The sequence below is a fragment of the Lepidochelys kempii genome, chromosome 6 (genome assembly GCF_965140265.1).
Source record: "Lepidochelys kempii isolate rLepKem1 chromosome 6, rLepKem1.hap2, whole genome shotgun sequence".
NCBI lineage: Eukaryota > Metazoa > Chordata > Testudines > Cheloniidae > Lepidochelys > Lepidochelys kempii.
In genome coordinates this window covers 41712577-41725012 of record NC_133261.1, presented here as the reverse complement: position 1 = coordinate 41725012, position 12436 = coordinate 41712577, and the positions used below count along the sequence as shown (strand labels likewise).

General features: G+C 43.1%; 1 protein-coding gene across 4 annotated transcripts in view; it reads left to right on the top strand.

Annotated features, from left to right (window-relative positions):
- QSER1 (glutamine and serine rich 1) overlaps positions 1-12436 on the top strand; it is an 85454-nt gene that overhangs the window by 39627 nt on the left and 33391 nt on the right. For all 4 annotated transcript variants that reach the window (XM_073347727.1, XM_073347730.1, XM_073347729.1 and 1 more), the window contains one exon: positions 6521-10225. In XM_073347727.1, coding sequence (XP_073203828.1) covers positions 6521-10225 — 3705 coding nt within the window. The remainder of the gene's footprint in view (positions 1-6520; positions 10226-12436) is intronic.

The window sequence follows — 12436 nt, the reverse complement described above, 5'->3', positions numbered from 1 at the left end:
GGGGTTCCCCCTCAACCAAATTCCCTCACCTCTTGGGGTTTGGGGCATGCTGAACTTGCTGTGCCCAACTTGCCACAAGCCCATGCTAACGGGTGACCCCCATGATCCCTGCCTAAAGTGTCTGGGGGAGGCACATGAAACAGAACACTGCAAGATCTGCAAAGGGTTCCACCTGAGAACAAAGAAAGAAAGGGACTTCAGGCTCAAACAACTCCTTATGGAGGCAGCCCTCTATCCCCAGCCAGCTCCAGGCTAGCTGGACCTGGCACTGAGCATTTCCGTGCAGAGTGCTCCAGGCTCCGTTAGAGTCCTTCCTTGGTGCAGTTTCTCTAAGTATAGAGAGCGTTGGGACTGTCACTCCCCAGTGCCAAAGCCCACGGTGGCAACACAGCACCTCCCACTCACTGGTGCCGCATAAATGGCCCAAGAAGATGGATAGAGGGTGCTCGCTCACAGTCAGAGCAGCCAGGTCTGCCAGCGATGTGTGTCCAGCGCAGGGGCACCCGGCTCTGGTCGTGGAGGAACCGGCACCGTTGACTTCGGGCACACAAAGGGATCCGTTGGGTCCGGTGCCGTTAGATTCTCCTGCTAGAGAGTGCCAGGTGGAGAAGAAGGAGCTCCCTTCCACCCTGGACACATTTGAGGCTGCCAGGGACTTAATTGACATGACAGCACCGCAGTCCCCTGGCAGGCAAGATAGACCTCCAGCACCGCAAGGCACTGCGCCGTCTAGTGGCAAGCCTGCAATGATGAGGCACCGCTCGCCTTCCCCATGGCACTGTTCTCTGGCACTGTCCTGCTTGGCCCTTCTGTGGTGTCCTCACTCAGGGTCCCTGGCGCAGACCTCTTTACAGGCCTCACTGGATGCAGCAGACTCTGCCACACGAACCATGTCCTCCACCATAGCTATGAGGAGGAGCTTATGGCTCTAGGTGTCGGGCCTTCCCACAGAGGTCCAACAAACAATTCAAGACTTGCCCTTTGACAGTATGGGGCTGTTTTCTGAGCAGACAGATTCCAAGCTCCATAGCCTAAAGGATTCACGGGAAACGTTGAAATTGCTGGGTCTGCATACCCCTGGCACCCAGCGGAAACACTTTAAGCCCCAACCACTTCCCCAGCCTAGGCAGGACTTTTCCAAGAAGTGGGGCAGGAATGGTAGGCGTAAGCCTCCCCATCTACTGCGCGGCCAAGGCTCAGTGAGGCAGTCATCAGGCTCTAAGCAAGCCTTTTGATGGCGCGCCTCGGGGCGATGCACCATTCCACTCACTGGATCCTTCACCCTGTTTTCTGAATCGTCTGTCCCACTTCTGTCATGCTTGGACCCAGATAACCTGAAATCGCTGGGTCCTTTGCACCATAGAAGTGGGATATTTTCTCCAATTCTGCTCCTCCCCTCCCTCCCATGTCCCTTCCCCGTCCCTCTTCAGGGACTCTTCTCACAAGCAACTCCTCATGCAGGAGGTTCAGACACTCCTCACCACGGGAGCAGTGGAGGAGGTTCCTGAGGAGCTAAAGGGCAAGGGATTTTACTCCCAAAATTTCCTAATCCCCAAAGCCAAAGGGGGTCTCAGACCCATCATTGACCTGCAAGGCCTCAACAGGTTCATGAAGAAGTTGAGGTTCTGCCTGGTCTCTTTAACTGCCATCATCCTGTCCCTGGATCCAAGAGACTGATACGCCATCCTCGACCTAAAGGACTCGTACTTCCATGTATCAATAGTTCCAGCCCACAAATGCTTTCTCAGGTTTGTAGTGAACCATAACCATTACCAGTTTACAGTCCTCCCCTTTGGCCTGTCAGCAGCCTCTCGAGTTTTTACCAAGTGCACGGCAGTCATAGCTGCCTTCCTGAGAAGAAGGCAGGTGCAGGTCTTCCTGTACCTTGATGACTGGCTGGTCAGGGGCTGTTCCAGGGCGCAAGTGCAGCAACACGTCGACAAGCTGGGTCTCCTCCTGAACGTACACAAATCAACTCTATCCCCTACTCATAGTGTAGAGTTCATTGGGGCAGTGTTGGATTTGGGTCAGGCCGGAGGCTCCCTGCCAGAGATTCGTTTTCAGACAGTGCAAGACGTCATAGAAGGCTTCAAGCAATACCCCACCACCACAGCGAGGAATTGTTTAAAGCTCCTTGGACATACGGCAGCTTGTACATACGTGGTACAATAAGCAAGGCTGAGGCTCAGACCTCTCCAGGCCTGGCTGGCATCAACTTATCGGCCAGGGCGCAACAGCCTGGACAAGGTGGTCGACACTCCCACTGCCAGTTCTTTGGTCTCTCCAGTGGTGGCTTAACCCACAGGCGGTATGCGCAGGGGTCTCCTTTGCCAAACCACAGCCCTTTCTGTCCCTGGTCACAGCTGTGTCAGCGTTGGGGTGGGGAGCTCATCTGGGAGAGCTCAGGACCCAGGGACTTTGGTCACAAGTCAAGCTCTCTCACTTCTCGTCAATGTCAAGGAGTTGAGAGCAGTCCGCCTGGCATGCCAGACCTTCCAGGCCCACTTGCGAGGGAAATGTGTGGCGGTGATGATGGATAACACAACCACAATGTTTTATATAAACAAGCAGGGCGGAGCTCGCTCCTCTCCCCTATGTTAGGAAGCCCTCACACTGTGGGACTTCTGCATAGCCTACTCAATTCACCTGGAAACATCCTATCTCCTGGGTTCTCAGAATGAGCTGGCGGACTATCTCAGAAGAGCCTTCCACAACCACAAGTGGTCCATTCACCCAGACATGGTGAATAGCATTTTCGAAAGGTGGTGAGTTCCCCAGATCGACCTGGTCACTACAAAAAGCAATAGTCGGTGCCTGCAGTTCTGTTCCTTCCAGAATCACAACCTGAGCTCATGGACGTGTTCCTCCTCGCTTAGACAGACCACCTGCAGTACACATTCCTGCCTTTCCCGCTCGTCCACAAGATTCTGCTGAAGACCTAGGGAGGAAGAGGGTCATATACTGATAGCACCAGCCTAGCCTCACCAGCACTGGTATACCATGCTTCTGGAGCTATCGGTGGATACCCCAATCTCATTGCCCTTGCTTCCAGACCTGATCACTCAAGACCACGACCGTCTCCAGAATTCCAGCCTCGAGTCTCTCTACTTTACAGCTTGGACACTTCCTGGTTAAACCAAGTAGAACTAATGTGCTCTGATCCCATTAGGGAGGTTCTCCTTGGCAGTAGGAAACCCTCCACCAGGCAGTAGGAAACCCTACTTGGCCAAGTGGAAGAGATTCTTGATCTGGTGTTTTGCAGGGCCGTACCCTTCCATTGCAGACACCGATACCTCTCATCTTAGACTATCTGTTGCACTTAAAGAAGCAGGGCCCGTCAGTATCATCAATAAGGGTTGATCTAGCAGCCATTTCGGCATTCTACCCAGGAGTGGCTGGCCAATCAGTCTTCTCCAACCTGATGGTCGGTCGGTTTCTTAAAGGTCTTGACAGATGATACCTGCAAGTTAGGCAGCCAGTCCCGGTTTGGGACTTTAATCCTGTTCTTTCAAGACTAATGGGCTCCCCTTCAAGCCCCTACTGACTTGTTCATTATTCTATCTGTCATGGAAGGTGGCATTCCTGGTCACAATAACATTAACTAGGAGAGTGTCCGAGCTTAAAGCCTTAACTTCCGACCCTCCTTACACCATATTTTATAAGGACAAGGTGCAGCTTAGGCCTCACCCAGCCTTTCTTCCAAAGGTTGTCTCTCCATTTCATGCCAGTCAGGACATTTTTCTCCCAGTCTTTTACCCTAAGCCACACACTAGCAGTTGGGAGCAAAGACTCCACTCCTTGGACATTCGGTGAGCATTGGCCTTTTATATTGAGCACCCAAAGCCGTTTCATAAGTTGATTCAGTTGTTCGTTGCAGTAGCTGACAGGATGAAGGGCCTCCCAGTGTCTTCTCAAAGAATTTCGTCATGGATCTCGTCTTGTATCCGGGAATGTTATGATTTGGCAAAGATACCTGCCCCAGCACTACTGGCACATTCTACAAGGGCTCAGGCCTCTTTGGCGGCATTCCTGGCCCAGGTCCTGATCCAGGAGATCTGCAGGGCAGCAACATGGTCGTCGATCCACATTTTCACCTCTTATTGTGCCATTACTTAGCATGCCAGGGACGATGCAGCATTCAGCAGAGCAGTGCATCAATCAGCAATTCCATGAACTCCGACCCTTCCTCCTAGGAAATGCTTGGGAGTCACCTACTTGGAATCGACATGAGCAAGCACTTGAAGAAGAAAAACAGTTACTTACCTTCTCGTAACTATTGTTTTTCGAGATGTGCTGCTATTGTCTATTCCAAGACCCACCTGCCTCCCCTCTGTCAGAGTATCCAGCAAGAAGGAACTGAAAGGCAGTGGGTCGGCAGAGACCTATATACACCGCCAGGAAGGCTTGACTCCAGGGGGCTCCACAGCCGACCCGACGGGTACCACTAGGGAATAAACCTTCTGATGACTGTGCACGCGGCACATGTACTTGGAATGGACATGAGCAACACATCCCAAAGAAGAAGGTAGGTAACCATGTTTTTTTTAGACAGTAGTCCTTCTGTCTCTGTGGCAATAAGTATTTCCATTTGGGAGAATCTGATTGGTGTTTAAATGCTACTTAACATTTCTATTTACTGCATCCATATAGATATATGTACAAATAGTATATAGCATATTTATTTGTACAGCTTGCAAATTTTAAACTGATGCTAAAATGCTTCTGTTTTTATTATAAGGGTTTAATTTCTGTTGAACTGAAAGGCCATCCAAATGCCCTCCTGAGCTGCCTCAGCTGGTGCTGTCTAAACAGTTTTGAGATTAAGCTGTAATGGTGCCCTGCTGCAACTAAAAAACTTGAAACAACTGAAATATTTTAAATTATTTTAAATGGAATTTATTTGCTGAGGTAATTATTGTGTCAAAACTGAAATCCTTCTTAGTGAGGATTTTACTTATTCTCAGATAGTAGTTCAAAGCTAAAAGGCTGGTTTTTTCCCTTAGCCACTGAACTGAAAGTTGAACTATATGAATCACTGCCCTATGCCCAGTCTGGTTCCCATGAAAGTCAGTAGGAGCACTACATTTAACTTTCAATAGGAGCAGGGTAGGGCTCCAGGGATTAATTGACCAATTGCCTGTATTTTTAAATGTAAGATTATATAAATCTATTTAAGGACTTTCATTATTAGGATAGTCTTGTGGATATGGATTGGAAGTGAGGAATAGAACCAAGGTTCTCTAGCTTTTTCATAGATTCCTGTAAGACTTTGGGCAAATCACTTAACTACTCAATGCTTCTGTTCACCATCTCTAAAATAGGGATCATAATAATTTCTTACTCCAGGACACTGTGAATCTTAATATCCACTATTGGTAAAGCTCTTTGAGCTCCTGTGATGGGAAGTGCTATAGAAATGCAAAAAATCATTAAATAATATGATTATATCTAGACTTACATCTAATAAGATAATATAAATAATTCTGATATTATAATTCAAGTAATACAGACATTATATTCCATTGATAAATATTTTTTTTAATCAGCTAAGGATGGTGCAGCAAAGCAAGGCTGCAAGTAGTGAATGTCAGACCTTTTGACCTGATACTCATATTGTGGATGTCATGGATGCTTTTATTCTATTTTATACATACAGATGTAATCTAAATGCATTTCTTTCCCACCCCCTCAGAGCAAAGCCTCCTTTTAAAAGTACACATGCAGCAAAATAAATGCAGTTTCTCAGAAAATAAGTTGTAAAAACTGTTGACAAAACTCCCATTCAATGAATGTTTTGATATAGATTTATAAAATTTCATCTTTTAGGAGTGCAATGTAAATTTTATTCACAGTAACAGGCATTTTGTTCCTTGTAGCCCAGGTATTCGTGAGTGACCACCACTTAATGAGATCTGTACATTACTGTACTTAAAGAAGTGTTCTATAGCTTTCTTAAGCAGTTGTGTTCAGTTGTCTAATGATTATACGAGGTGTGTTAGGGTGGGAGTGAAGGAGTAAGAAAAGTGCTACTGCTTTGATTTATGTTTTTTAACTCCTATGATGATTTTAAATGTATATTAAGAGTTGTGGATGTGTGGAGTTTCATATAGATTAAAATCAAAACAACTAAATAGATAAAAATAAATATAAAGATGTCTGAGGTTTCAAACAGGGCTCTTTTTTTGTGGCACATTTTGCACCAATAGTACATAATTTCAGTTTGTGCTTTTTCTTCGCAATTAACTGCAGTGTGGAGTTCATTATACCTGCAAAAATGGAGGCCCAGTTTGAAAAATAGACACAGAAAATGTGTCCTTATATATTCATAGGTGTGCAAGTAAACATTTTGTGATGTATTTTTGCTTAAATCTAAGAGTAACACTACTTCTTTCCGTCACAGCAGTGTTGAGTCTGAAGTTACGCTTGTAAAGGGCTTTGAGATTGTAGAATAAAATGGAAGTACAAAATATTATTACTTATAAAGTTTTCTTACACTTTTTTTTTCCCCCCCCCTCCCCAGGTATGCATTCCTCAGCAGCAACAGAACTATTTGTTACTGGAGCATTGCCAACCTCTGGAACGTTTCCACCAACATCTGCTTTATCAGCTTATCAGCATCCCAACTCTTTCAGCAGTAGAAACTTTGCTACTACTCCATCTCTCACACTTCAAGATGCAACATTCAGTGCTACATCAAATGGTCTTTTAACTGCTCATGACCCTTTATTGCAAATCAAGACATCACAAGGCACAGTTCCAACTGCTTTGACATTTGAACGCCTAGGCAGCTCTGTTTTAAGTACCAGCATACCACCTCAGTCATCAACGTACCGTTCTGCTCAAGAGTCTGCACCCCATCTCTTGCAACCTCAGTTTAGTTTGTTGCCTTCAACACTTGGAGGAGCTCAGCAGGCTTCTCAGGCATATAGCACATCTCTCTTTTCTGGTTCCACTGCCTCCATTGATAGAGCACTTCAGCGAGAATGTAGTGTTATTAAACACCATCAGCGGCCTTCAAGTACACAGTCTGTTCAGGTACAACTGACTGGTTCACAGCATTCCCTACACAGTTATTTATCAAGTACCAGTGGAGTTAATTTTCAGGATACATCCAGGCAGTCAGCACTGTCCTGCAGTCCAGTTGGAGATGCTACTCAGGTGAGCAATGGAGGATCACAACAGAAGACCTCTCAAGTCTCAGTGGAACTTGCTCAGTCTTATACATCTTCAATTCCGTCACCTGGTTTCCCATCTACTTCTACAGTAAAAGCAAAAAACTGTTCTACAAAGCAGCTATCAAGGTCAACAAAGACCCCCAAACCTCAAAATGTAGCCTCTCCTGTGCAGACACAAAGCTATTCCAAAACTGCACAAAACCAGAGTTCTGTAATAGCAGGTCAAGCACAAATCTATTCTACAGCACAGCTACCAAGTCTGTTGTCAGTCAGCCAATCCCAAAACTATGTTTCCACACAGTCACAGAATATGCCATCTGTCAGTCATTCACAAGTTTTCTCATCTAGCAAGGTTGAGAAGCTGCCCTCATTATATAAAACGCTGACTTTTTCTGGGCAATCGCAAACTATAACTTCTGATAGTCAGACAACACTAAGTTACTCTGCAGATCAACAGGTATTAACTTCAGTTCCAAATGAGAACTACTCTGGTCAAACAAGGGATCTTTCTTCAGTTAGCCAATCTCAGAGTTATTCTTCTAATCACTCTCAGGGTTTATCTCCCGTTAACCAATCACAGGTTAATTATTCATCTCAATCACAAGTTTTGTCAGCTGTTAGTCCTTCAGAAAGTTATACTTCAGGGCAATCTTTAACATTAACTTCACCTTCTCTTCCATTTTCTTCCTCATCTCGTGTTCAAAATTTGTCAGCCTCAAGCCCAAACCAGAACTATATTTCTCTACATTCTTCTCAGAATTCTCAGACCCAAGAATCATCTTCTCCACAGTCTCAAAAGTTTTTGACAGCTGTTCAGTCTCCTACTTTTGCATCCCCAGCTCATTCACAAACACTGCAGAACAATAGACCTTCCTCAGATACAAAAATATATGTTAAAAGGAAATCTGACTCTAACTTGTATGCTTCATCAAAACAGGAAGATGAATTGTCAGTGCAAGATTTACAGGCATTGCAACAGCAAGCTTCTCTTGAATCCTCTACCCAAAGGCTAACTGATAGTGAAATTAATGCTCAGGATGCTGCCTATAGGGTCTCAAAGGCAGATGACAGATATTCTCAAAGTGTAATCAGAAGTAATTCTCGTCTTGAAGATCAAGTTGTTGGGCTTACTCTCCAAGGGTCAAAAAAAGATGAGAGGATGGTTGGTTCTGTGGCACAGCTTACTCAACAGATTGGCCATATCACTAATGTAATAAGCCATGATATTAAAAAGGCAGCTAATTTAATGCAGACAACACAAATAAGTGTAAATGCTAAAGAACTAAACCAGCAGCATTCTCTTATGCATAAGGTACATGAAACTAAGGCCCAAGAACAGCAGGGCCAAGTCATTAGCACATCATCACAGATTCAAGCTCATGCTTTGAGGCATGGCAATCAACTATGTTTGCCTAATGCACAGGTACTTCTGGAATCTGCCTGTGACTTACAAATTCTTCAGCAGTCAATACTGCAGTCAGGCTTAGGACAAGCAAAGGCATCTCCACATGTGCGACGAATACAGAGTCCTCAGCAGGTAGCACATCAGTTCCTTCAAATGGATAATCACATTATTCAAAGTAATGGGCGTCATTCTCAGCAACAGCTTCATCCTCAAAATGCAGAAGTTATTAAAATGGAAATTTCTGAGTCCTCAAAACCACTACAGCAACATATGACATCAAAAGACCATTTTACTCAACCAAATCAACATGAATCAAAGAATCAGTTTGTTTCTCTTGGTTCGATATGTTTTCCAGAGTCTATGCTTCTCAGTGATGATAGGAATATATTGTCTAATGTGGATGACATCTTAGCAGCAACAGCAGCAGCATGTGGGGTCACACCATCAGAATTTGCCAAATCCACATCTAATGAAGAAGAAATCCAATCTGTTGAAAATGGTGATGATTCCAAATCTCAGTTCCAGTCAATAGATGTACGACACATATCTCCTAGTTTCAGCTCCTCACCCACTGTAGTTGGAAAACCACATAGCATAAATAATATTTCTCTAAATGGAAGCCAAGTTACTATAAACCTTACAACAGTGTCTACAATACAATCAAAACATATGATCCTTGATCAACATATGGAGACTTCTGATCAAAACGTATCAGCTAGAATGACTTCTCCAGCCCTTGGACCTAGTCAGGAGGAGCAAGAACAAGGTTCTGGCAAAGTTAAGAAACAGTCTAGCATTAGTCATGAATCTGAAGAAGACAATGATGTTCCCATTGATGGTACACTGAATGCTAGAGACTCAGAATTTGTTTCAAGTGGTCGGAGTCTAAGTGAAGAGAGCATTACATCAGATAATGATTTTAATATGGGTTGTGATGATGGCATTGTAGTAGTTAACAAGATTAAAAGTCCATTGCAAGCAATATCTGTGCTACAACCAGGAGATGTAAGTGGTAGCAAAACTGAAGAAGAGAACCAAGATTTAAGTCAAGGGAACCTTCAAAAGAAAAAAAGTAAAGCAAAAAGCCAAATAAAAAATGCTACAGAAGATGACAGTGCAAGCCAGAAACAATTGAAACGAAGTGGACAGTGCAAACGTCAGAATATTAGAGGAACTGACATATGTTTACCTTATTCTTCTCCTGTTTCTGAAAGTTATGATATTTATCAGCATCAAGAAAGAATGAGGCAAAAAATTAAAGAAGTGGAAGAAAAGCAACCAGAAGTCAAAACAGGGTTCCTTGCGTCTTTTTTAGACTTTCTAAAATCTGGGCCCAGACAACAGTTCTCAGCACCTGCTGTACGAATGCCTAACAGGACGAGGCGGCCAGTTACCCAGATAGTCCGTGCCCCGGGTCCCCAGCCACCTTCAAAGCCACAGCCAGCAGCAGCTCCTTTGCCTGTTGAGGGTGGCTGTGAAAGTCCAACCAAAAAAGTTGATGATGAACTTAAGAAAAATTTGGAAACATTGCCTTCGTTTTCTTCTGATGAAGATGATTCTGTAGGGGGTAACCATGATCTTCAGAAGAGCATCTCTACAGCATTATCAGCTTTGGATGATACTGCCGACAAAAAGAACAAATCAGGTAAAATAGTTGTTTACTTTCAAAGACATAATTCTGTAGATTTTGCATATACTTTAATTTTTAATGTTAGATATCTTTAGTTTTAGATAAACCATATCTTTCAAAAGACCTTTGTTAGGTCACACTAAAATTTAGGAGTAATATTCAAATTATTGAACTGAGATTTAACTAAATTAGTGTTTTCCACAATAGTGGAAGTTATGTGGCTAAATCCTTGCACTTTGTTTTGAAAATATATCCTTAAATATTTCTTTTTCAGTTTAAAAGATGATTTTGTCATGGAATGGAGAAACTTTTATTTTAGTAAACAGATGTCAACTCTATTATTTTCTAACTCAAAATGGTAGATAAGGTTTTGTCTGTAAAATCAACAGTCTAGTACCAAATGTTCCATCACATGGACAGTAAAGATTGTAAAAATGCAACAGTGTCTTTAAAGAAATTTAATCATGATGATATAATTGAGTTACTTCCAGAAAAGATTGTTTTTTCCTTGGTGGAACTGTGTATGTTCTTTCAGCGATGATTGAATTACATAAAACAAAAAGTAATCTTAAAAACATTTCTTTTTACACTGGCAAGCGGAGGATGTGTTTTATTGGTACTTTCTCAATAGGGGGAGTCCAGACTTTGTACTATTAAGCACAAAGTAGATAACTTTAGAGAAATGGAACTTATGAAGGTAAATGTCCTACCTAGTGCAACTTGGGTGGTACTGATGGCACTATTTATATTTTATATATGGTTCCTCTGCTAAATATTGATGTGTCTATTCTATACATTAGAGAGTTCTTGTCAACAATCATATATTTTAATTACTGGTGCTTCCTCTGGAAGTATTTTCAGCAAACTATGGGTTTTTTCGTATCTACATTTTAAAATAGTTTTATGTTTTTGTGACAAAGTTGATAAGTAGGAGGCGAAAACCATGGTAACTTGGATTTGACAAGTGCTGGACCAGCCCTGCAGACTGTGATGCTGCTAATGTTTTGGCAAAGACTGCAGCCACTATATGCCGGTCTTTGAGACTAAATTTCTCTGACTTTCCAAGGGAAGTCTAGATCTGCCCTTTTTAGGGGCCTAATTAGTTCAGTGGCAAGACATTGCACATCTTAGACTTCATGGTCACTTTCAGATCTCAGGGTCTCTATGCAGCATCTGGAGAGAAACACACTTTCACCTTCAAATGTCAGTCACAGGGTTTCCAAGCAACATTTGGGCAGAAGTTCACAATGAAGAACTCATCAGATTCCAAGAAGCAAAAAGGGCAGATTCTACCAACAGAGGTCAGAGTCTGCCTCAGCAGGCACAGCTTCATCAGCATTTGCCCAAATGCTTTAAGGGCTAACAACATAGAGTACCCGGTTACTTTAGCGGTTCCAGCTCCTTTTGATTTCCTGAAAGCAATCTTTTTGAATGCTTGTCCAGTTTGTTTCTTCTGCCCTTTAATATTTCATGCATATTAAACGAGATTTAATGCTGCCACATACTTTACATTCAACTACAATTGTGGCTCTCCAGAGACAAATTTGTGGAACTTTCAGGCCAGTCCATGGGTGTGGTGGCAACTATAGCTGGCTCACAGACCTTAGGGAAAAGAATGCCTCAAGTAATCTTACAGCAGTATCTCTAGCCAAGTCAAGAGAAGAGACATTTATTATTCAGAGGAACCTTATCCAGACCTCCTTTCCCAAAAGAATGTCCAGTCCATGAATCTTTGGGGACTAGGGGAAATGGTGGATCCATGAAGTTTGTAAATTACTGGATACTGCTTAAGAGACCTAGTTATCACTAAAAATGTATGCATCTCAGAAACAATTTTGACACGTAGAGTTCAGTGCCACTTTGTCTCTTATCACAACTTTTTATACATAGAACATGCTTAGAGCATGTTTGATCATTGCTTTGTATAGGAAGGTATTGATACTTTTAAGTGCACAGAATTAGAATAGGTGTTGTCCTTGAGCTCCATGCTAAACATGTATCCATAAAGATCCCTGTGTTAACAGGAGTGCTTCCTAGAAGCATATGGGCCAGGATTTCCATATATATGTTAAGTTCAATAAATTTTTTGTTGCTGTTCACACAAGCTACCTTCATATCTCAAATATAGTGTATTTGGAAGGTACCTCTGCCTGCATGTGGCATCTCTGAGGAATCTCATATAGCTAGTCTTGGGAGTCATAGAATCATAGGTCAGAAGGGACTGCA